The 24,839-nt window shown below is 41.6% G+C and overlaps 1 protein-coding gene across 1 annotated transcript; it reads left to right on the top strand.

Moving 5' to 3' along the window:
• Nucleotides 1-2,085: 2,085 nt before the first annotated feature.
• LOC107188504 (neuroendocrine convertase 1-like) lies at nt 2,086-24,583 on the top strand. The gene is made up of 15 exons (XM_015576806.1): nt 2,086-2,093; nt 2,179-2,341; nt 14,730-14,834; nt 14,899-15,129; nt 15,306-15,452; nt 15,596-15,662; nt 15,752-16,023; nt 16,815-17,027; nt 17,535-17,635; nt 18,307-18,372; nt 19,988-20,140; nt 21,649-21,818; nt 23,948-24,081; nt 24,227-24,358; nt 24,458-24,583. Exons 1-15 carry the CDS (start codon nt 2,086-2,088, stop codon nt 24,581-24,583), a joined length of 2,088 nt encoding a protein of 695 aa, XP_015432292.1.
• Nucleotides 24,584-24,839: the final 256 nt, after the last annotated feature.

The following is a 24,839-nucleotide window of genomic DNA, read 5'->3' on the forward strand; positions in this document are numbered from 1 at the left end:
GGTATTTAAATACACGTGTATTCAAATGTACCTGAAATATTACACAGGTTCACATGTGTTTATAATGCACGTTCAAAACTATGATCTCTAATCGATAGGAACGACAGTTGTATGTGCGTGCTCGTTAAATGAATTATCTCGAAGGATTCGAACGGGTTTCTACATATTGTAGCAGGACCCACCATGGTTGCGTCTCCGACGAAACATAGGACGACGCGATACGCGACTGCAATTTCGTATTAACGTTAAATCCCCGCGCCCGGGGAACTCTGTGCCTCTATGTGTGTGTCCAACGTGGTATGTATAAACGGTTATACTCGGTAATTGCCGAGTTGCTGTCCCACGGGAACGGAAGGAACCAGAACGAAAGCGTGGATGTTAATTAGCCGACGATGGGTGGATTAAACGAATCGTCGTGTGTGAGGAGCCTGAAGAATGCTGAGACACTCGAAACGGAATTATAATGTAAGACATATGTCGTAATTCCATACGCAATTTATCGTGCCACGAATGAAAAGGACAATAAATATTCATCCGATTGTATCAAACCGATTTGTAAAGACCATACAATTTACATGACTAAAAAAGGTAGTTAGTAAGTATTCATACTAACATTATCTATATTTTTATAACAGTGCTGATTTATGAATACAAAAATGTATTTTGTACTGTGTAAGCTGTTGTGAGTCTTTTTCACTCACGATATGTAAATCTGATAACCAGAATCATGTATCGTAGAGTTAAACAAATTTTCAAAGTTCATTGATGGTTCTTGTCTGTGTTTTAATTGATTCATACCCTATGGTACCAGAAGGCACCGTATCTGGAATCGAATTTCTGTCGAACGACGATCGTAAAAAGCTCAAACTGTTTCGAGGACATTCATGGTGATCTGGGTATCGTCGATCGGTTGTCGGAAGAAAGTTCAATCGGCGATAGAATCACTCTAAAATGTTTGTCGATGGCATTATTCGGCCTGGAGGGGAACGTGCTTCGATCCACTTTATCGCGCGCGTCCACCCCCGCACGACATTTGGTAAAATAGAGGAATTATTCCGAACCATTTCTCGCGAGATTGACTCGCCCGTCGTAATTGAGATGCGAAATAATAGTGGCAACCGAATGCTGTGTGGTGTATTCCCCCTGGATTCCACGGCAGTAATCGGAACCGCTTTGCTAGGCAAACTTCGTTGGAATTAATCGCGAGTCGCTTGAGGCATCGGCACTGATACCATCCACATAATGAGAAGAAATTTCTTTCGTAGACATATTAATTGCAACTGATATTCTTTCTTATTTAAAGATGCCACTGGTTCCACAGTAATCTGAGACAATCGTCTGGATTAATTGCAGTGGTTCAGGTCGTAAACTGATAATTTCAGTAGATACAGTAATTTATAGTCAGACACACAAATAACGCAAAAATGAGTGACAACGATTGTAGGATATATTTATTCCAACTGATATTCTTTTTTATTTGTAGAAACTACTGCTTTCTCTTGATTATAATAATCTGATACAATCATCTCGAATAGTACCAATGGTTTTAGTCGTTGCTTGATAATTTCAGTAGATCCATCAGATTATATCCAGACATCACAATATCGAAAAAATCAGTGACAACGATTATAGAAGCTCAGCCACAAGTTCGGTTAATCTTCCGACGTAGGTAAAATATTCCAGACACTCTTTTCACTGGTAATCCGGGGAGCTGTATACCCCGAAAAAATATACGATGACAGTGATAAAAGGGACCATCGGGACATCAATCTTCATAACCCCAACGTCTAGTTTACATTATCAGCGTGAGCAACCCTCTCCCACTGGCGAAGTGAGCACGGTGGGGGGAGAAGGTGAACCCCTCTACGGGTTAAAAGGAGAATCGGAACTAATTGTCACACGCTGCCTGATCACTTGTCACTCGGGATCCAATAGTCACAGCGCGAGCTCCATTCGATGGATCTTTCCTTCGCCTAACAAAGACGTTTATATCGTACGAAATCTCGTGAAGAAACAATTCTAACGATCCGTGATCAAACGATTAACGATATAATATCGAATTCGTTCAAATCGGAAATATCAACGATGGCTAAGTAAATTCCGTGAAATTTTGTCTTGTAGTCGCGTGTGAACACAAGGTTCTCTGCACGTCAGTGAGAGGTGGATTCTTTTTCACAGTGGATACTTTCGACTCGTTGTTTCCTGGATCCTCGTGAATGAATTCGTGGTCATCGATACGAGACAGAACGATCGTAGCGAAGAATGGGTCGTCAGACTCGAGGGTGGCCCGCAAGTTTCCTCTCTCTTGGCCCTGCAGTCTGGGTACAGACATCTTGGACCGGTGAGTGTTCATTTCCTTGAAACTGAGGGGGGGGGCGCACCGAATGAAGGAAATCGTTGAGGATCCATTCACGTTTCTTACGTATCACTTGAATCGATGATTCTGTCAGAAGCCTTCGTGTAGAGAGTCGCTGTCCGTTCGATTTGATAAGAAAGTTCACTCGAATTCACGTATACGAAACCCGAGATGGGCAAATTCATTGTACAGATAAAGAGTTTCAAATAACGAAGAGAAACGTGGAAATTTCAATTTGTTTTAATAAATTAATAGTTCTTCGTGAATGGCAAGAAATGAAATGATCACATTAACAGTTTAAAACTCAGAATCATGACCTTAGATACTGCAGCGTTTGGCTATGTATTATTCAAATAAAATTGTGCCCAACTCTGTACGAAATCAATCGTCGTCCTTAAGGGAATTCAGACTCTGGTACATAGACGTCTTCCTAACGTAAAAAATCCCAGTTCCCGTACCATGAATTGTTCGCCAGCAATCACCCAAGACAAGCTTGTCGATATTAGACACAGCCCCGTGAACAGTAGTGTACCTGGAGATGCAATTAAAACTTGAACAACTGCTTAATAAGTTATTGTTAGCCACTTGTGCATCGCCCGATTCTAGTTTAACTTCGACCAGAGTATCACGGTCTTCTGAGCTAACTTTCGTGTTTCTGTTAGACAGAAGTAGACAAAACCGAAATTTTCCTCGCTAGAATAGACGAGGAGTAAAAGGTAATTTATCATCACGAAAGCAATATTATTATGTACAAATTGTTCGTTTAAAATTTCACGGAGCAAAATTTACTGTAATACGAGTTTTAGTAAAATAACATTTACTGTAACACGAGACACTGATGATGGAAGTGTGGAAGAACGAACGGTGGTTAAAATGACAGGATACCAGGTGTGTTCAATTAATATTTCGATAAGAGGCTTGCTCGACACCATATGCGATGTTCGACGAGGTGTTTCCATGTCTGATAATCCCAAATGAGTCACTCTAATCTCAAGTGTTCGTTAAACAAGCAAGGGGGGAGAGAGCCACCAGTCGCTTTCACGCGTGACGTAAACACGAATCGCCTCGTACGCGAACTGTTACCATGGGAAACCACGTATCTCCGCCTCGTGTACTGGAAATGGACACGACAGACGAAAATTCTCGTGGAAAAATGATCGCGGTGATTACAAACAGGTCACGAATCGGAATTTCCGTAAGCCTGGATTCCATGTTTCGCGTGGCAAATTCCTCGCGGTAGCGAAATAGGGGAAAAAACGTAATATTTAACGCCCCAACGGTGCGTTAATTCTTTGTAGAAAGCATAACTGCCGGCGGAAAACTACAGCGGTGTTGGAAATACCATCGATAAATGTTTCACGAAAATATTTGATCGTCGATGGAATGCAATCGGTGTACAGAGTTCGGTCGATTAATATGTAAAAGTGGGTACCACGTGATTCCTTATAAAAAAAAATAAAAGCAATATGTGGAATATAATTTTGTCATCTTCATCTTAGTTTTCGGGAAAATCCACTCTGAATATATCTGCTGGATTCGCGTGCAATTGAATAGGATTTGGCTGACGCGTCTGATCATTGCATTCCGTTTCTACTTACTACAACGACAAATACACGCGTTTCGTCTTAATGTTCAAATTAGATTTTCAAATTCAATAATAATTTAAAACTTATATAAATTTAAAAAATAATACTATAATATTATTGTATAATAATAAAATTACACATTTCATTTTGAACAAAATCCCAGTCATCCAGAGAAAAAAGTTTACATATAATATGGGCTTAGCCAGTGGAGAAATTACTTCCACATCCTAGTAAATCTTACCATACAATTGCTACAATGATAAATCTGTTTGTAAAGCAATAGAAGATCTATCGGTACACTAAGAGAAACAATAATGTATTTCAACACTTTCCCCAGTGTCTAACCGCACGACCAAAAAGACCGTTTCGAGAACAGGTTTCACTCGATCAATTACACCTCCGAGGATCGGACAACCGAGTCGAGTCGAGGGATGGAAAGGGTCGTCGGAGATTGGCTGAAATATCATCGCGTGGAGGAAAAGTAGGAGAGATAGGGGGTGGTGGAAAGGGATTCGCAAGGTTGATATCTTTGGTCGCCGGGCGTTTTCTCTCGCGCGACTTGATCTCAAGGCGGAACCTCGTTTTGCAAAGTGCACGAGGAGCCAAGAGAGATCTGGCCGATGTCTAAAGGTGAATCCCGGGGTTGGAGAACGTAGGGAGAGAATGGCTGGAACGAGCGATCAAATGGTTCGTGAGGCTTGCTTACCGAGATAATCTCTTTGCAGCGATCCGTGGCCCGCCCCAAGAGGAAACGATTTGGCCACACTTTTTCGACGCTTCCACGGTACATTCACGTCCTTCCCCCCGTTGGATCCCGAAGGCTTGAAATACGTTTACGCTTTCGCGCAGATTTACAGAGCCTGGAGGGGGAAAGGGTGGTGGACGGCCTTGGAAAAATGTACCGGAAAGTCGCGTTCAAAGGCTCCAGAGAGAGAGGCCTGGTAAATTCCAGCTCGATGGACGGGAGTTTCCCTTCCCACCGAGAGCACAAAGCGGAAACTCCTCTCGGGGAAATTGAGACGCGGTCGTGATCTTCGAATAACGACGAGTTCCTGTCCGATGTATCCTGTTCTGTGGTCTTAGAGTGTCGAAACTTCGAAAATGGAACAGAATTCTTGGAATACGTACGATAATAAACTTGTAAAGGTGCCTATCCATTTGTTGCGTATCATCGTATCGTATCACTATACCGATACATTTTCATATGCAACGTTGCAACGCTTGCCCGTCCAGATTGATAAACAACGGTGATACGATACAAGGTTACGCAACAAGTACAGAATTCCTTTCGTTTTTGGGAAACTATGGACAACAATGTAATCCTAGAGCCTGCAGACGTCAAGAAAATCGTAGGGCAAGGGTTTAACTAAACGCATATATTTTCGACGACTTGTGACTTAAAAAACGACGTAAAATTTGTCTGGCTACGTACGTAATCTCCAAAAATATTAGCCGATCACCGGGAAATACTGTAACATACAGTGGAATTAGAAACGCGGGAGTAGAATGTCGTTAACGCATGCACGTCGACGCAGCAAACGTTATCGCGCCGCAATTGCCGTAATCGCTTTCGTGCGTCCCGAAGTGACGCGTGTTTTCTGAACATCAAGCCAGCACAGTAGGAACGGGCAGCGCTGCATAATTACGCTAACAGAGTGGCTCTCCTTTTTCAACCGCTTCACCTGGCCCGCTTCGTCTCCCCCTACTCCTCACTCGCTCAGGCGTCGAGAGCGCACCGAACCGCGCCGCTTCTCTCTACGCCCGCGAAACTGCATTTCCCTGCAGCTGCAGCCGACTGACGCAGTTGCAGAGCTGCACAGGCAGCAGCCTCGCGGCCGACCGCAATACGCGCAGAGCCGCGATTCTCCTCTTTCTCACTTTCTCGCTCGTATATTTTCCCCCAGTCACGTCGCGCAATTATTTCGTATAATTAAGCTCACGTGGTCGGCCCTCGAAGGGCGAAATTCCCTACATGGAAAAACAGCTCGTCTCTGTTTTATCGCTCTGACGAGCCTCCACGCGTCAAAAATCACGTGACCGCTACGCTCTCGACGCTGGAACACACGGTTGAAAAAGGAAGAAAAAAAAAAATGAAATCCACGGAAATTCGTTGGAATAGATTTAGCTGTTCGATATACATTTGAGATTATGAAATTTGTTGGAACAGATTTACAAGTTCGATATACATTCGAGATTTTGAAATTTGAAGAGATAAATCACCCTGTTCGGTATTATTTGGGAATTTGAAGTTATTTCAAGAGGCAGATTATCCCTCAGAACAGGTCGCCAATTATTACGATACCGTTTTGTGGATTTTGTTCGATTTTGAGGGACAAAGTTATCATGCTATAGGTCGCTAAATTCACCTTGAGAAAAACAGAAGGTCACCTTGATATCACTAAAAAAGGAAGATATAAAAAAATATTTCATTAGAATGTTTTCTGATACAAGCAACAAGTAACGAGTTATTTTAGATAGTGGTTCTCATCGTCTCACCCTGTATATTTGGAATTTTTTAAATTTGTAGGGGCATAGACTTATACGGAAAATCCTGACCCCAACTGATTTTGTACGGATTTCTTCGCGACGCGATACCAGCCGGTGATTAAAAAAGACATTTAGGTGGCGTCGATTTGGCAGCGAAACTTAAGAGCCCCGGCTACGACCATTCTTCTCCGTGTACGAGTCGTAAATTACGGCTAATACGTCCCGCGAATTGAAACGGGGACGCGTCGGGAAGATAACTCAATCCGGAAACATTTTCTGAACGGCTTCTTAGCCATCTTGCCAGAATCGTGTATCGCGATTACACATTCCACCGGTCACACGATTAATATCGATTTGATTTGTGTACTCTTTCCAGGAAAACTAATTCATATTTATGCGATATGAATTAGTGTAGAGCAATTAAATTTTAAAATCAATTGAATTCGTCGATAGACGATAGACAATCGACTTCTATTACGAAATATTACGGAATTGAAGTTCATTGTAATGATTATAATATTCTACTTCCAAAGGGTTGAAGAATCGAACGTCTGAACAGAAATCCACGAAAATGTTCCTATCGAACGTTCACGGGTAATCTGTCGTTTATTTAGGAGCTCGTAGAGGGGGTGGAGGAACGCGCAGAAAATCCGATAAGCAAGCTGATTACTTGGAGTGAAACTTCTGCACGTCTGGGTAACTCCGGTTTATCATATATCTTGGCGTGGGGTCCTATATTATAAAGGCACGAGATTGCTCAATCAAGCCTAGCCTCCAGGCATATTGAAATCCAGTTATCGAGAACCTGTTACGAAACTGTTCGAATGAATTTCCTAACATTAATTTCCTGAAGGCACAGCGCGCACGCCCTGTGTTTTCTTTATCCTAGCAAAATCAAACAACACGACCAAAGCAACCGTATACACACCCAAAAAATATTGTTCGGATTAAATCACCCAAAACTGCGGAAAATCTCGCCGAAACGACAAATATTGTTCCCAGCGATTATTAATATTTACCCCGGTCGAATAGATTTATTTTAAACAGGGAAATTGGTAGCCCTGTTGAATCAACACACGAAAGAACCGGAAGACAGACAGGATAGCGAGTAAACGGGAATAACAATAAACAATTTTCATCAAAATTACCGCATCCATATTCACGACAGAGCCTGGAGAACGTTTGCTCATCTTTTATTCACGAAGCAGACAATGTAACTGCGTTCTTAATACGAACGTAGACGCCGATGGAACCGTCCCTTGATCTTCTTAACGTGACACACAAAGTCTCGGAACGACCAATCGCGACGGTTTCTATCGAAGAAACATTCAAGAGAATATTCAAGCAAGGAACGAGTTAATAATCGATAGAATAATGGTCATTCGATAATGAACATAAAGGAAGATTGTTTGAAATTCACGAAAGATGATATAAATACTGAATAAGGAAAAATCAGGTTACCTTGCGTTCTTTTTTCAAGCAATTGGATGAATAAGAAAATACACAAACTCTGTTTTCCACCGCAGAATACGGATGCCTCTGACACATTTAACGTCTTCCCAGGCGAAACGGCAGCCATTAATGACGTTCGTAAATGATCCGGAGGCAGAGGTCTGCCGATTCAGCTTTACCGTTTGGCAGTAATTGAAATAAATGACGTGGCGCCCTGCTGAACGCCATAATGAACTTCCCCGTTACGGGGGTTGACAGATGTCACAGCGACCTGCTGCCTGGTTGGGCTCGCCTTCGTTAGCTGGCCAACCTTCGAAAAGGTTTAATCTTGGTCCAAGCAGCAAACCTTCGATATTCAATCTCTGAACCCCGGAGAACCTCGATATTTCATACGATCGGAGCTCGTTTTACGGATTAAAATCTCGAGACACACCGAATTGGGAAACAAGTCTTCTCCTCGAGAAGCTTGATTTAATTTCGAATTAATTTCGGTAATAATCCATCTACTCGATAGTTTGTAATCTCCTATTTGAAGAGAAGGGAATATATTTTGCAAACCCCTAACATAATCAGAGGACTAAGAGGTTAATCCTTCCTGACCGTTGGAAAATCATAGAATTCCAAAAAAAAAATAACTTCATTTTCTAAAAGAATTGGCTGGGGATGCACGTAGGATTTTTTCGATATCTCAAAAACTTTCTTTTCTCTAAACGTATTTGCATTGGCTTGATTTTCTTGGTTTCAAATCCTCAATAATACAGAACTAAAATTTTTTTTCAATCCTATATACATACTTCCACAGCAAATTTATAATCGATTTCCAGTTTATTTTATTGTATTTCCAGAGAAGCTTCACAAAGGTGCCTATGATTTTCAAGCAATCAGGGTGGGCTGACCCCTCAATGAATATTTCGTCCGATTGCAAACTAGAATTTCCGTGCAACGATCTATTGGACGCTTTATTTAAAGAGCTCTATTATCGCACGCTGCGTTTCCTGACGATGATTTATCCCAAAGCTGCTCGAGCCACCGGAAGATCGATGCGTGACGACGTTATTATTGGCTCGCGACGAGCACGAAATTCCCGAACGATATTGCCGCGAAATTAGGGACTAGTTTACGTGCACACTTACGAGTAGCGCCGCGTGTCAGCCACATAATTCCGGCGCATAACATAATCGATACAGCACTAATAGGTTCAAGAGTTAAGTGAGATCGAGTGCATGAAACTAGTCGGAGCCCCTTCCTCTTTGACCAAATTCACGTGACGCTGGTTACGGCGTTGATTTCAATTAAAACTTTGACTTTGACGTCGGGCTTCATGTAGCCATAGTTCCAAAGATTGCCCCTGCCGATTCAATTTTCCCCTGCCCCGCGTTATATGTCTGTCCTGTTACCTGACTATGCAATCAATGGTGCAATTGACAAACCATTTAATATCCGTACATTCTTTCAATATTAGCCACAGAAGCAATAACTAGATGCAGTACAATAAAGATTTTGGTAAAATTTAATGATACTTATATATTATTATCAACATAATAAGACATTTACTACAGGAAATAAATTTCTGTTTTCTTTTTATGAATAGATTTCATGAAAACTGAAATATTCCAGTTATAAATAATCTGGACAGGCACGTCTGCTTCGAAATAAATCCTAAGATTTAAGTGAAGAAATACCTAGATTTTCTCTTGTTTCGCGAATTACATTACAAAATATCATTTTGCATAAACGATCCACTAATGACAAATTTCTAACGCCAATAGATTAATCGATTCATTAGATTTAAAATAGATATCTGGACCCAAGTGACAAACCATAATTCTACGTCCGACGACGACTCGTAAAACGTGTCTCTCACGAACGCCAGAGGAAATTCCGCAAATCTCGTGGAAACTGCGCGGAGCTCGCGTCATTAGGCTCCCCGTAGCGATAATCGCTTGTGTATCGTTTAACGTCGTTGCGGTACCCGGGCTGGAAACGATTCGCCGAGCACCGAGCGACGTGCGTGCTGCTCCCGAGATTACGCGGTCTTGCCACTTGCGGACTGTGAATTCAATTACATACATTGAATTCAACGAGGAAGTTTCGTCCTATCCAAAGGGTCGCGGGGGTTCGTGGTATACGAGGAGATCCTTTCGAAGCAACGAGATCTTGCGTTTCAGTCGGGTCGTTTACACGTCGATCCACGCACTAGCTACGCTGCTGAAATATAATGACGGAGTTGCTTATGCAGATGCGCCGAGGAAACAATATTCCGGATGGAAACGGATCCAGAAATGCGTCAGGGTAAATAATGTAAAGCGTACTTGCGGTTACGCGATTGGTGGTCGTAAAAATTGGATCTGACTGGAGGATCATCTCAAGGAGAAAATGGATCCTCAGACAGAGGAACGAAGGCATAAGCCTATAATTACAATTACAAACCTATAACCGTATAAGCCCTACTTGCACGCCACAAAAGCGTATCGTTATACAGGGTGTTTCATTTGACGTGAGCACCTTCAATACCTCATTTGTTTTCGAAGATACAAAATAATATGCGGGGAAAGTATTATTTGATTTGAAGGAGCAAATACTATGATAAGCAAACATATTTATCAAGGTCATATTTCTCGAATTTTCTAGGCCATCAATATTTTTTGAAACGGGACTAGTAAAACATATCATTGAAGTAAACAATACTTTCATAATTTTTTTTTAAACCCTCCATCCTAACCCACAACATCCCCGGTTAGTTTGACGCCGTTCCACCTCTGGATTGAGGTGGAATGACGTCCCGCGAAATTCCCCCTTTTAGTCGCCTCTTACGACAAGCAGGGGATACTGCTGGTATATTCTGATCCCGACCAGCAGGGATAAACAATATTTTCACCTGTACCAATGAATACTACTATTCAGAAATGAGTGTAGACTAGGTGTGGCCCAGGCACGAATACGTGGAAAGGTCTCTGTTCCGCAGAGAACAGAGACGTTAGGATTTTCATTGGAATCTGACGACGCCTGCGGGAGCTTACACCCGCTGGATTACCAGAGACAGTTGGAAATCCGATCAAAACAAATGGACTGCGAAAATACTCCCCCCTCTCTCTCTGGTTCCTCCCTGTCTTCCCAAACCGTCCCAGACAGCTCCCCCGTTGAGTAGACTTTCCCTCAGGTGAGAGGATCGTGCGGCAATTCTGTGCTGATAAGACGAATCGTTGATCGCGAAGTAATGAGCGTCGGTGATTTCTCGCACTCCCTATCTGGAAACCCCTCGTCGTTCTCACGTACGTTACGAGAGGTGGGAGGCTACACACGGTTAACAAACAGGGGAAGGAGGGGAGGGCCCGTCTCGAGGGTAGTTTTGGACAGTGTGGAACGTCGATTGCCACGGGGACGGAGGGAATGGAGCCATTATCACGTAACAGACGGATTCGAGTTTCAAGTGTTCCCGCGTGGAATTTAAGGCGAGCACCACCGAACGTGCCACGTACCATACGATGGTTCCTCGCGGCGGAAGAGTTGACTTTGATGGGAAATTAAATTGAGAGGGTCCCCTCCACATACGGAACGCAATCGTGGGAATGTGTGGAAAGAGGGAAGACGCTGAATCCTGCAATATGCTCTATTTTCTGACGTTGCAAGTATCATTGCCTGACCGCCTGATTTGCTAAAGGCCCTAACACAATACCGACAAATCGACAATCGAAGCAATAGTACTCCGAATCCTTCAGTATCATGTTCACATCGATTCACGAAATAATCTTATATACTTGTACCCGTGAGAAAATAGTTTTTTATTGACAATTTCAATAATGTATTTCTCCTTCACTTGCTCATTTCTAACAATACCTATCAATGTATAAGGATCTAAATAATCAAAATGGGGATAAATAAACTCTAGAATAATGATCCGATACATACTGTCCGGTATTAGAATGAAAAGAATACAAATCTTCCCGTTTCAACCGTGTCAGATTGGTGGACAATACCGGTGCCATAAATCTTTTTACATATCGGATGTAAATCGCACGATCGACTTCCTGCGCGAGGGCTGAAGCATTGATAACATCGATCCAGTGCTAACACGCGATCGTTCGCGCGTCCGTCCATCGATCGTTTGTCGAAACTGAGCCAAAAAGAGAGAAGAACAAAAAATAGTCGATGGGAGGGGAATCAGAACGGAAAAACGAAATAGCAAAAAATGGAGGGGGCGGGAGGAGAGGCAGAAAAGGTCGTGTATCCACGCGGGAAGAGAGGATATTCCAGTCGTTTATCGTTCGGTTCGACGGCGCGCCGATCGAATTCATTCCCTCTGGCTGAATACATTGCAAATATAATGGGTACCGGATTATAGGGTTTTTGTTTCGCGAGAGCGAACGGGAGGAAACGGCAGATGCGGGATTATTGTTTCATAACGGCCGCCACGGATTTCTCCGGCCTTTGTTTTCCGCGTTGATGTGATTCCACGAAAATTGAGGTCACTCTTGAGCCTATCGCACGGCCACGCGATATCCCACCACCACCACCACCCTCGTAATATCGAGTGAGCATCGCGATCGGTCATCCCACGCTCTGCCCAGTTTCCCCGAACGATTAAATCGGTCGTGATTTCAGTCGAGCGTTATCGCGCCCCTGCCAATGAGAATGCATCAGAATGTGTTTTCGTCTCTTAATTAACGTAGAAACGTGTCGACCTGTAAAAGAAACCTTGAAGAAAAGAAAGGACACTTGGGTTGGGTTTGATGCCGCTTTCCCCTTAAGCGGTTGAAAAAATGGTGACACTTTGGATATTGTTCTTAAAGAAAGCAAGGAACATATGGTAAATAGATTCCTGGCTCTTATTCATTATACATTCAGGTAAATAAAAGAAATGTTTGTTTCAATATTCCTGCATTTGTGTGTGGCGCTAATCGTGTCGATCTAGATAGTTATTAACCGATTTGAAATATTCTTGTGGCATTCTTTTTGTAATTAATCAGTCTTCGGTTATTGTGAATTTCTTTCGTTATTCACAATAATATACATAAAATTTCCTCCTTTTTTTGCATGTCTTTGTTAAAACTTATACCAATTGCAACAATTTTATTTTTTTGACTTGATGATAGGTCATGCAATATACGTTGGAGTAACATTCAATAATCATTTTGAAATTTTCATTTCGCACTACTCTACATCGAGATATCGTGAGTACTGTATGTACAATGCAATTTTGGATCAACACGATTAGCGCTACCTACAATTTGCCACGCTGCACGAATATTGAAACATTTTATTTTATTTATTTGAATGTAAAAAAAAAATGTTTCGAACCGCTTAAGGGGAAGTGGGCGTCAAGGGAGAATTGCCAACATAAAAATTTCAATAATCGTATGTTATGTTATAAATTCAAACGATTGAAACAGTAAGACGAGATATTTCCGGTGGGTTATATTGCTAATGCAGCTGCGCCTATAAAAAGTAGATTTTACAAGGACCACTAAACGATTTTTGTTGTTACTCGTAACATGGATATGTACAGGAGCAAATGTGGAATTGATCCAAGGGGATAGAACGGGATATGAGGTTACGTGGACGGGAGAGGAGATCTGCATCGGATTGCACAAACAGGCGTGTTCCATTTTACACGATGCTCGTAATTCATGGAGTAACATATATAATTAATGCTCGTATCGGAAAAAACTAGTAGACCATTGATAGTACACTCGTGTTTCACTTAACCAATTTCAAAGTGTACGAGTAATTTTATGTAGACGAAATCACTAAAAGTCTATAATATAATAATTAGACTGCGGATGTTTATGCAAATATCGATTTTTATGTACCAGTTTAAGAATACCGTAATACAAGAGGAATTTGTTCTCAAAATAATTAGTTCGACGAAAATATAATAAAAATAAAATTATAGTAACTCACCTGTCACTGAAGTTAAAGAAGTACGAAAGCAAACGTTGAGTTTCCAAAAGACAACTGATTAAATTCTCACTTCACACCTGCGATTCCCCACTGCCCGTCCACGTACTCCCATATGTCCCTACCCATCGTCTCGCACACTAGCACAATCGTCAATCTGGCTACTTGGATCGATAAACTACCAGGAGCAGGCCAGTCAGAAAATCCGAGTGGCACGAGGAGGTGGATCGAAATGAAAGACGGAGGGGCCGGTCGTTACGGAAATACTGTGGCTTCACCCATGAGTGACTCCGTACCAGGTGCCCCCCCACCACTCATAGAACAGCAACACATGCGAACGTCATACAAAAACGCCGCAGCCACGTGGCGCCGGATAATAATAACGTTACGATACTCCATTTTAGACATTCGATGGTCCCCCAAAAGGCTGTCTCTCTTACACTTCCTTTCCCTCTCTTACTCCACATGTGTGTCGACGTTGGAACACTAACTGTCTCTTCGTGTTCTCCTGATCGAAGCGTCCCTTCCGATCATTTGAAGGGTTGAAACGATGGCGTCGTGATGCCTCACCCTCGACGCTGGACGCTCGCTTTTAAGGGGTGAAACGAACCCCATAACAATCGGGGGTAGAATGTATTTGAACTCTAGTACGTTTCTCGAAACTTTTCACGTTGGAGTCTCTGAATATTTCCCAATTTCCATTGTATATTTTAATTACCAAATGAAGTTCCTTAATTATTTGTAGATCGGGTAAACGTCGAAAACGGTAACAATATGGGTCGGACGGAATTCAATGTCGCAGGGCGAAATATTAGTTCTGTGTTAATTAAAATCTTGGTCGAGCAATATTTGCGTTGCGCGATTGTACCTATTGTAAACACCGCGGGGACGGTGACTTTAGGGTTGGATATTGCAGCTACGATATACCTCTGGCGTGTTTGTTGACACAGGTACTGGGATTCAAGGATACGTATGTGTGGCTTAAGAACGGGAGATCGAGTCAGAAGAAAAGGGGAGGGCTTCGTTTAACGAAGGCGTTGAACTCGAGCGCTAAGGTAATTATTTTCGTTTAGTTAATATTAAACTACAGAGGAATTTCACGATTCTACTTTCCGAAAGATCATTTGGGCGGACCAACAGAGGGTGATAGAACGACATAAACGTGATTACGTGCCACTGACTAACTTCGAATCGGAAAAACCTCTGATAAGGGAGAAGAGGCTTGAATTGGATCAGTATCGATTAAATAATATAGAAAACAACAAAGAATTCGATGAATTGTTCACCTACGACCCTGAAGATCCTAGTCTGATGTTTAACGATGAACTATGGAGTCAAGAATGGTACCTGGTAATATAATTGTTATTTATAATATACTTAAAAGGGGGAATAAGATAATATTCTAAACATACGTCTCTATAAGTATGTGTAGAAATCAATATTTTGGAACAACTGATGGTAAACTGTCCAACAGTTGGTCCATTTGTATCCTACTATGATAAGGTTTACTTTATCAACTGCTGCAGCAAGACACGAGATCGAACAAAGCGCTCCCGAAGCTCGACTTGAACGTTCTACCCCTCTATCGACTGGGGGTAAGTGGTCGCGGCGTGAGGATCGCTGTTTTGGACGACGGATTGGAGTACACACACGACGATCTACGGAACAACTACGTGAGTCCTGGAAAATTTTGCTTCGAACTACCCCGTTCACCTGGCAGAGGACAGCAGAAGTTGATTCGAGTCAACCCTTCGGTGGTCCTTTAAAATAATCTATTAATACTGTTCACTATTTTCTTCTCAATTTAATAATCCAGGATCCATACATCAGTTACGACGTGAACGAGGGTGACGACGATCCTCTTCCACGATACGAATTATCTGGTAAATATTGAATAGTAAATCTAGTAGTTAAGCTGTTCTGAATTTATATAAATTAAAGAAAAATTTTTTGATCGATTTACAATCCTCAGAAATGAACGGCCACGGAACAAGATGCGCTGGGGAAATAGCGATGGAGGCCAACAACGGGAAATGTGGCGTAGGCGTCGCCTTCGAGGCCTCCATCGGGGGCATCAAGCTACTCGACGGACTGGTGAACGATCGCGTCGAGGGAGAGGCGCTTGGATATAAACCGGAAGCTGTGGACATTTACACCGCCTCTTGGGGACCTGCAGACGATGGAAAAAGTCTAGAAGCACCTGGGCGACTGGCTGCAGAGGCCCTCGAACGTGGAATAACCGTGGTAAATATTTAAAGACTAACTATAAACAACATTTTGTATTTAAACTGTAAAATAGAAAATGTAAAAAATACAGGATATATATTATATTAGTATATTCATCACAGTTCGTTCGGACACCTTTTCGCCCCCTGGAGATGGAATTTCAAAATATCCTGAAATTACTTTCCGGGCACTTCTACAAGGAGCATATTAAAGTAAAAAGCAGTGGTATATCTCATCGGGACTAAGAGATAGTGAATATTCCCAGAAAATACATTTCACCCCTTTTCTATTAGGAGTTCAATTTCGAAAAATCCTTTCTTAATGGATGCCCCATCCAAAGAAGAAGTTACCTCAAAAATTTCATGTTTCTATAATAGGTTCAGCGGTTTGGTCTGTGCGTTGGTAAATCAGGACTTATTTTATACATACATATCGGTAAATGGCTTCAAAAAGAAAAAAAAGTCAGAAGTAAAGATTTTTCTAAACCGTATTGTCGACCGAAATTATTACCCCGAGATGATTGAGTTTATAATATCATGTAAGTCAATGAGCAGCATAAATCGTTCCGCGGGCTCGACGTTAAAGTTTCCAGCGTATCTGCGAAAAATTACATATGGATGAAGAATAAATCGCGCGAAAAGGTCGAGGAGCAGTTCGCTGCATATTTATACCGTGGGTGCATATTTATCATGGGCTTGATGCGACGTTGTTTAGCCGGATGCATCGTGAGAATATCCGTGAAAAGTTAATGATTATGCCCGCTGTCGCGATACGACGACAGGTTCGATTTCATCGATCGACTGTTCCAGGGCAGGGAAGGACGAGGGAGCATTTACGTGTGGGCTTCCGGAAACGGAGGCTCGAAATCGGACGACTGCGGATGCGACGGATACGTGGGGAGCATTTATACGATCGCCGTTGGATCGGCCAGCCAGACCGGAAGATTCCCTTGGTACGGGGAAAGCTGCGCGGCGACAATGGCGACGACGTATAGCAGCGGTGCTTATCACGATCAGATGATAGTTAGTGGCTGTTTCAATATCTAAGATATGTAGATTCAAATGTGAAGTATCTTTCAGAGTGCGAAATAAACCGAATCCTGTACTTAAAGTGCACTTTACTATATCGTCTTAACCAGAGATGGGCGAATGAATCTAGATAAAGAGCTTCGACTGACGGATAAAAGATTTCAAAAAGAACTTAGCCACTTTTAATGAATTAAACGTTGAATTGAAAGTTGAGATTAAGACCAATCCAATGAACTTTAATATAAAATAACTACGACAGACAGATTAGTGCAATAATGTATCGAAGTTCATGGACATCACTTTCAGCATTTATTAAAATAAATTTTCTGCAAATCAGAGGCAAGTCAGATATTAAAGGTGCTCACGTTACGTCGAACACCCTGTACATTATTCGAAGAAGATTGTGCCCAAATTTGATGACGTTGGTAGTTCAGAGAAGTTAATGAATTCTAATTAATTTAATGAATTCTAATTTAATGAATTCCATTCTTGTCTTTCCAGGCGACAACGGACTTGAGAAACACCTGCACGACGAGGCACACCGGGACCTCAGCGTCCGCTCCATTAGCCGCGGGAATTCTGGCGCTGGCCCTTCAAGTAAAGTACGAATCCTGCCTTGAAATGATTCAATCTTTGTCTCGAAACTTCTCTCACTGAATTATCATGATCCTTTCAACAAAGTTCTTGGAATTTGAAAGAAGATTCAACTATTCTTGCACTTTAAAAGAAGAGTACTTATCTGCAACGCGGCTGAATTCTACTCGAATTGAGCATAATTACTGTGCAATTCGAAGTAGTTTTAGAAACTCCGGGAATTTTATATCTCGAGAAGAAGAAAGAGAAATTAACGATTGCAATGTCATGGGTTGCTTGTTACCAACTCCCTTTCGCCGAAGTACTTTTTATTCGTGGAAACGTTGCCACCGGAAATCTGGAGTTGTCGACAGATAGAACGCTTTCAAAGATAAATCCACCACTGTACGGAATTACCATAAGACTGGATTAAAAACTTATCCGCTGTAGAGAGTATTTTCGACGAGCAGTATCTCCTACGCACGAGATTGCACAACTTTCGAAGTAACGCCGTTTCGTCGAAGTTGTTTTAAGTTATTAGGGGACCGACCACTGGTTCCCTCCAACTTCTGCTCTTTTACAGTGTTCATTCGTGATTGTGAAATATCCAGCAGCAAGGGGGGACTCATAGCATTGAAATAAAGTAAACATTTTGTTACGAGGTAGGATGTTGGAATAATTTAGATTGTTGTTCTTAAAGCAAACAGCTGACCTGGAGGGACGTACAACATCTCATTGTTTGGACCTCGGAGTGCAGCCCTCTCAGGTGAGGCAACAACTTATTCAAAACATCAATAAATTATCGTGCAAACTTTGCCATGACAACATGAAGTTTTCGTTCCACTTATACATAATGAAATCCTTAATCGTAATCTTCCTATTAGGCGTGTCGAAAGAAGCTTATTAAAATTGTTGAAAGTTCAAGAATTTTCTACAATTATGAATAATTTTTTAATAACATTAACCTTGTTTGAAGGGGAGATCTTCACCTTCAAAACACATTTTGCTGCATTTTTAAATCAAATGCAAGATCATTAACTCACACTTTCTGCAAATATCTTTATTTATTTCAACTTTCTCGAATGTGTCTGATCATCTACAGTACGATACTACTGGTGAATCTTAATTATTTTACACGTAGCTATTTTAAAATACTTGACCCGAATATGTACCAGTTTCGCTGTGTAACATCGATCGCACGGGACAATGTCCGCCCGTTCAATCGAAGAGATCCATGAAGTCCCATCGCGTCGTTCTGACAGATTGTCGTCGTGAGCAAAACTTTTCCAGCCGTTCAACGATACGGACGGGACAGTTCTCTCTCCCTTTCGCGAGACAGGGGCACGAGTCGATCGTATTCTTCTCGTTGGGCATCGCGAATCACGCTGAATTAAAGCATCGTGTCGGCTTTATTCGGTCCGCGACCGAAGGGGAATGTAGGTCGTGTCGTTTCAACGAGGAACAGTAATTGAGGTGAAACGAACAGGAAGTGAGAATCTTTACCCAGTAAAAATAATACCCGTCCCGCCCTTGCTCTTCCGTCAGAGACCAGGGTCACAACTGGGTGACAAAGAATGATCTTTTCTCCTCTTTTGTTTCTCCTTTCGTTCTTTTATCGTGTCCCATTGCTTGCCTTCCCGCGGATATTGCGAGGTTAAAGAATTATAAGAATTATAAAATTGTTCCATTATTATAAACATTCCATGACAAAACTTTTTTCTGAACAAATGAAATAATTTAATTAGTACAGAATACTAGAGCCTTGAGGACTTTTCAAACCTGAACTGCCGCTTCACGAGACTTATACAGTAAATCTAACTATTAGCCACATGCGATTGAAACAAATATTAACTTCAGAATTGCAGGCTCTATCACTTTCCTTGTCAAGAAGTCTTCGAACACTCATTGAGGATTTACTCTACTCCGTTTAGTTCAATGAAAAATCGTATTAAGGGTCTGATACCAGCAATCGGATTTTTTGTCGAATCTCTAGCTTCATTCATGATATCAGGAACCAAACGATAGATCCAATTCACTAGCCCGATTGCGCGATTGTGTCCAGGATCTCAATCAAAAACAGCGAACATTGCTTTCATCCGACGTCGAAACTGATTCAATGATATTCTTTTTTTACCGAGACACAATGATCTTCCGAAGTATTTGACTCTTTCTGATTCAACAACACAAAGTATGAAGGGAAAATTTTGTTCAGGGAAGAATGAAGTTTAACTAACCGTTGCAATAGAAAGTTATAGGTTTCCTCTAGCACGTAAAAGAAGGGATTATTCTGCAGTTCGACGGGGAACTGTTTCATTTTACGCCGGTCATTTCTTCGTATCGCACGAGCAGCAGGACCCAACAGTAATTGCATCAACTTTCAGGGAGAATCCAGGATGGTTTCGAAACTCCGTCGGATTTTGGTTCAACTCACGTTTCGGCTTCGGACTTATGAACGCGTACGCGTTGGTCACAGCGAGCTCCAATTGGACGGCCGTGCCGGAGAAGACCATTTGTAAAGTGAACATCGACGGAACGTGAGTGAAAGAAAATTAAGGAAAATGGGGATAGACTAAACAACAGAATCCCTTATTTCACAAATTGAAATATATGTTACAGGGTGGACGTCCCAATTACTTTAAAATTATAGGGTAGCTTGATTAAATCATTTTACGTGTTGTTCAACCTAAATAGCTCATGTTAGAATATAATATTATTTAACATCTCTTTCTTTAAAAAAAAGTAGTTCTATGCATTAAATATGAAGAATTAATTAATAATTGATTAAAATCTGCGAGCAATCTCAGTGTCCCTATAACTGTCAACTCAAAGATTGAAGTCCCAATTTTTCCCAATTAAGTCCTCATTTAATAATACAAGTTTTTGTACACAATTCTTTATGTTACCTTTTTATTAAGTAAAATAATTAAAGTAGCAGTATTAAGAACACTGACAGTAATTGGGACATGTACCCTACTAGGAATAATAGTGAAGAAACAAAACTATCAGGTAAGTCAGTGAAGATTCGAAAACAGTAGATTCGAACTGTTTTGACGAATCCTACACGCGTTGATTGAACTGCATACAGAACTGGCTACACGAATTCCTGGACGTGCAAAGAATTTATCAGCCTTCGAAACGCAACATAGATAGTTCGTTAATCGATAATATTGACATAGGTCGTCTATCCAAACACGCTACACACAAACACAGCTCAAGTAGGATTTACTGCTCACGGTCCATTTAGATTACCACGGTCGAACATTACACCAAACGTCGCGTTAAACAGCAAATGTCCAATCGAGCTTTGGCAGCTTCAATTATTCCAATCTGAAATTCCTTAAACTTCACTCAAATAACATCTTCCTAAATAGAACATTGATAAATCTTTAGTTCTTCAGGAAAAACTATTTCTGTGAAATTCAAGGAAGTTGGTCGACCCCTTCAACTCCTCCATGTTCACAAAAGCCTGAGTTTTTGACTTCACGAAGAAGGAGATGGGAACGTTTTACGTGTGGTTCGAAGTTGAAGAACGTCTTTCAGCTTCTTGCAATCAGGGCGTCCCGTGGGTGGCCCTTCAGTTGTCCTTGTTCCTTTAAAAAGCGCCGTGAAGCTCGGTGACTTTACGTCGTTAAATTCAACACACCGGGGAGAGCACTCCACTCATTCGTCGCTGTAGAAAGTCAGTCGAAAAAAAGAAAGTGGAACGACTCGAGGATATTCCGTACGTTCCTTAGCCGCGTCAGTTAGCCGGTCTTTCGACAAAAAAGGTAGCTGTGTGGCTCCCTCTGGCGAGCTCTTTCACTTCCCAAACTGTGTACTATCTTTCCACCTTCGAAAACTGTACCGACATCGTGTCTGGAAATATTCCCGTGCAACTATCAGCAAACTATTCGTGTAACAAACGATCGACTGTCACGTCGGGAACGTTATTCGACATCGTGAGTCCATATAGAACCTGGAAATTTTCAAGCGGGTTCGATCAACAAGAGAATTGTGTCTGTTGCGCGAACCAGAAATATATATTTATGGGTGTTCGGTTTAGAATCGACAAGAGGCTGGTCTATGGAAATACGAAGACGCTACGATTCCAGGCGGGTGACGAGTGTCGATCGGCGGGGAATGAAATAACATTTTTGGAACACGTAGAAATCGAGGTCAGCCTCGAGTACAGTCTTCGCGGCGTTCTTCAGATGCATCTCACTGCACCCTCAGGTATGCACTTTTTATTCACGAACCGACTTAACGTCCTTTGACGTTGCTCGTTGCCTGTGAACCCTATCGCCGAAACGAACGACCCCGAGGGTGGGGGAGAAAATCAAGCCGAGAAGGAGAACAAACAGAGACTCATTAATTAACGGGTTAACCCACCCTGACCGCCCGAAGATCATAAGGACCTTTGTGAATTTTTTCTGGAAATACAATAAAGTAAATTGGAAATCAAATCATTTAAATGTAACAAAATATTTTTTTCATACAAAATGGCAGTGATTGCATCACTTTTACAGAGCAACTTTGCAGCCAATGTTTCTGCTCGTATATGCTAATTATATCACTTTCTTCTCAGGTGTTCTGTGTTTATTCTATACAGCATTCAGAATAAAATTTTATACACCGCTCGCTAAAAGATCCTATCGTGTGCTCGTGAAACACTCGAAATATCTGCTTCGTTCTGTCATATACAATATTTATCACCGCGTGGAACCGATTTTATAAGAACGGAACACACGCCACATATAAGGAAACGTCATGGAAATAACATTTTTACGGTGTACACAGATGGGACCGTGGTAGGTATACGCGTCACCCCTTGAAATCGATTTCGCGTCGTGTCAACCACTCTGAAGCCAGGTGGAACAGTCTGTGCACTTTGTAGATTTATGATTCTGCAACCTAGTCCGTTTTTCGGAGGAGCAATTTACCTCGAACAGAGAAATCAAATTCTCGCGCCGCGTGTATTTTCCATGCCGTCAGCGTGTTGTCTCGTATGCGTTTAAAAATTTCAGAGTAAGGGCACATTAACCCTCGAATGGTAAGGTGGATTTTAAGGTCGTACTTGGTAAGGTGGATCGAATCTTACCAGAGTTCCTTTTTGCTATTTTCAGACGGGTAAAAAAAAATTATCTTAAACTTGGATTTTTCTTTATTTATATGATAAGGAATAATAGTTGAATTATATGACATATAATAGTATAAAAAGTTTACTAAATAATTAAAAATATTTGAAAACGAGAATAATAAAAAGTAGAGTGGGGACAGCACAAGAAGAACTATGGTTTGATTGGACCCAGACCCTTACCATTAGAGGGTTAACATAGCTCTCTGGCCATGATGGAAATCAAGTGGAATATGTTCGTAAAAGAGGACATTCCAGGGAAACAGAACTTCCTTCTACGAATGCAGTTCGCAGGTGCACTTAACCGTGCTCTTGACTTGCCCCTCGATTAGACGATTTCCCCGGTTATTCGATACCAGTTCTTCCTGCCGGGGGCAAATTGGGATTAGAGGAAAAGCCGTGTACGTATAAAACGGAAGGATTACGACCGGTTTCGGGAACCAACAGAAACTCAATCGAGCTAATTCGTGGCTCTCGATGCGAAATTCGACGACTCGATACATTGTGCGGCTACTTTCGATTCCGTGCACGCAGACGGGTTGCCTGTTATATTAATAGTCAGTGTTACGTGCGTTGACGCAACGGGGGAGGGAATAATCGAAAAACACCGGAGGCCCACTGAAACGGAATTTCGGTCGAACGGAAACTGGGGACTGGACAATTTTCCGACCTTTGTTCCCGGGGAAACGAGATTTCGCGTCCTCTTCAATATTGAATCGTTTATTTGAGGATAGAAAAAAAAAGCTGACTAAGGGAAAGGCGGATAGCCCTGGACAATTCAGTATCTTCGTTACTAAACCATGTAGAAAAATAAATGAAGATTACACCATGTCAGTCCGAGCCTAGAAACAATTGCAAGTTAATACAGTAAATTCGCGATTAATGTCAGAAGGCTCCTCGGCACTGAACATTAAATATTTCATATACTAATTGGCAATATGTGGCTGAAGCAAATATCATTGGCTTCAGAATTTTAAACTGCTAAATCGCATTCAAAAGTCAGCGAGGAACTTTCGGACACTCATCCAGGATTTACAGTATTATCCATTTTCTTCAGAGGGGTTCGATTTATTTTCTGAAAGAGTAATTTGATTAGAATTTATTGATTATATATTGTTTTTATGTTCCATGTAAGTGTCCGCGGCTAACCACTGTTTCCCCACAGAAAATTGTCAGAAGTGGAGGGATGGTTGTTAATGTCTTCACTTGTTTCTTTTTTATCTCTAAGGGACGACGGTACAGATACTGAAGCCACGAAAATTGGACGACTCGCCCGCCGGTTTCGAGAAATGGAAATTTATGTCTGTTGCATCTTGGGGGGAAGATCCACGCGGCTGCTGGGTCCTCGACATCCTCGACGAGGTGATTAATTCCCCCAAGAAAATTCGCTATAGATCCCAACCAGCCCGATACTTTTTCCCCTCCCGTTGAATTTATTCCGTCTTATAAATCGTCCTGATAAACGCGTCCACGTATCAGTGATTGTAATTTACCTGCATCTTAACAGATCGGCCCAAAAGAGAATAATGGGACAATCGGAACGATCGCGTTGGTTCTACATGGGACGATGGAAATGCCAGAGTATCGTAAAAACGGGCCTAGAATATACAATCACCAGTACAATCGACTCCGTGAAGCGGTGAGTATAGATTCACAGAGAAACAAGAACAAATTAAGCCCCTCGATGATCGTAGATCACAATTATGTGTCACGAAAATGTAAATATGTCTTTCTGCAGAATGAACTCCCCGGCATAAACGGACCGAAAAATTTCGTGTTCGGTGGGAAAGACGGGAGTCTCAAGTTCCAGGCTCCAGATGGAAACGACGTTTATGAAAGCGACTGGCTAGAGGAGCTCGTATGAGTATAAAGTGAAGAGTCTCATAAATAAACGGAATGTAGCTGAATTAATTCGTGAATCGTAGAATTTATGAACAACTAGAACAAGTGGTGTTTTCCAAGAAACATATTCGATGAAAACAAATTCTGTTAAAAAAAAATGTGGACCGACTTCGAGACGCACTAAAAAGTAGAAATTAATTTCTATTCTTGTGATTTATACAGAAACGTAAAAATCGGTTAGACAACTTAATTTCTCTAATTAGTATTGATTAGTATTA

Source organism: Dufourea novaeangliae, unplaced genomic scaffold (genome assembly GCF_001272555.1).
Source record: "Dufourea novaeangliae isolate 0120121106 unplaced genomic scaffold, ASM127255v1 scaffold133, whole genome shotgun sequence".
Taxonomy (NCBI): Eukaryota; Metazoa; Arthropoda; class Insecta; order Hymenoptera; family Halictidae; genus Dufourea; species Dufourea novaeangliae.

Bases quoted from the DNA above. Each gene is read 5' to 3' on its own strand.
- LOC107188504 (XM_015576806.1), top strand. The intron at 2,342-14,729 runs GTGAGTGTTCAT...TTGTTGACACAG, and splicing joins GGTACAGACATCTTGGACCG to GTACTGGGATTCAAGGATAC. The intron at 15,453-15,595 runs GTGAGTCCTGGA...TTAATAATCCAG, and splicing joins ACGATCTACGGAACAACTAC to GATCCATACATCAGTTACGA.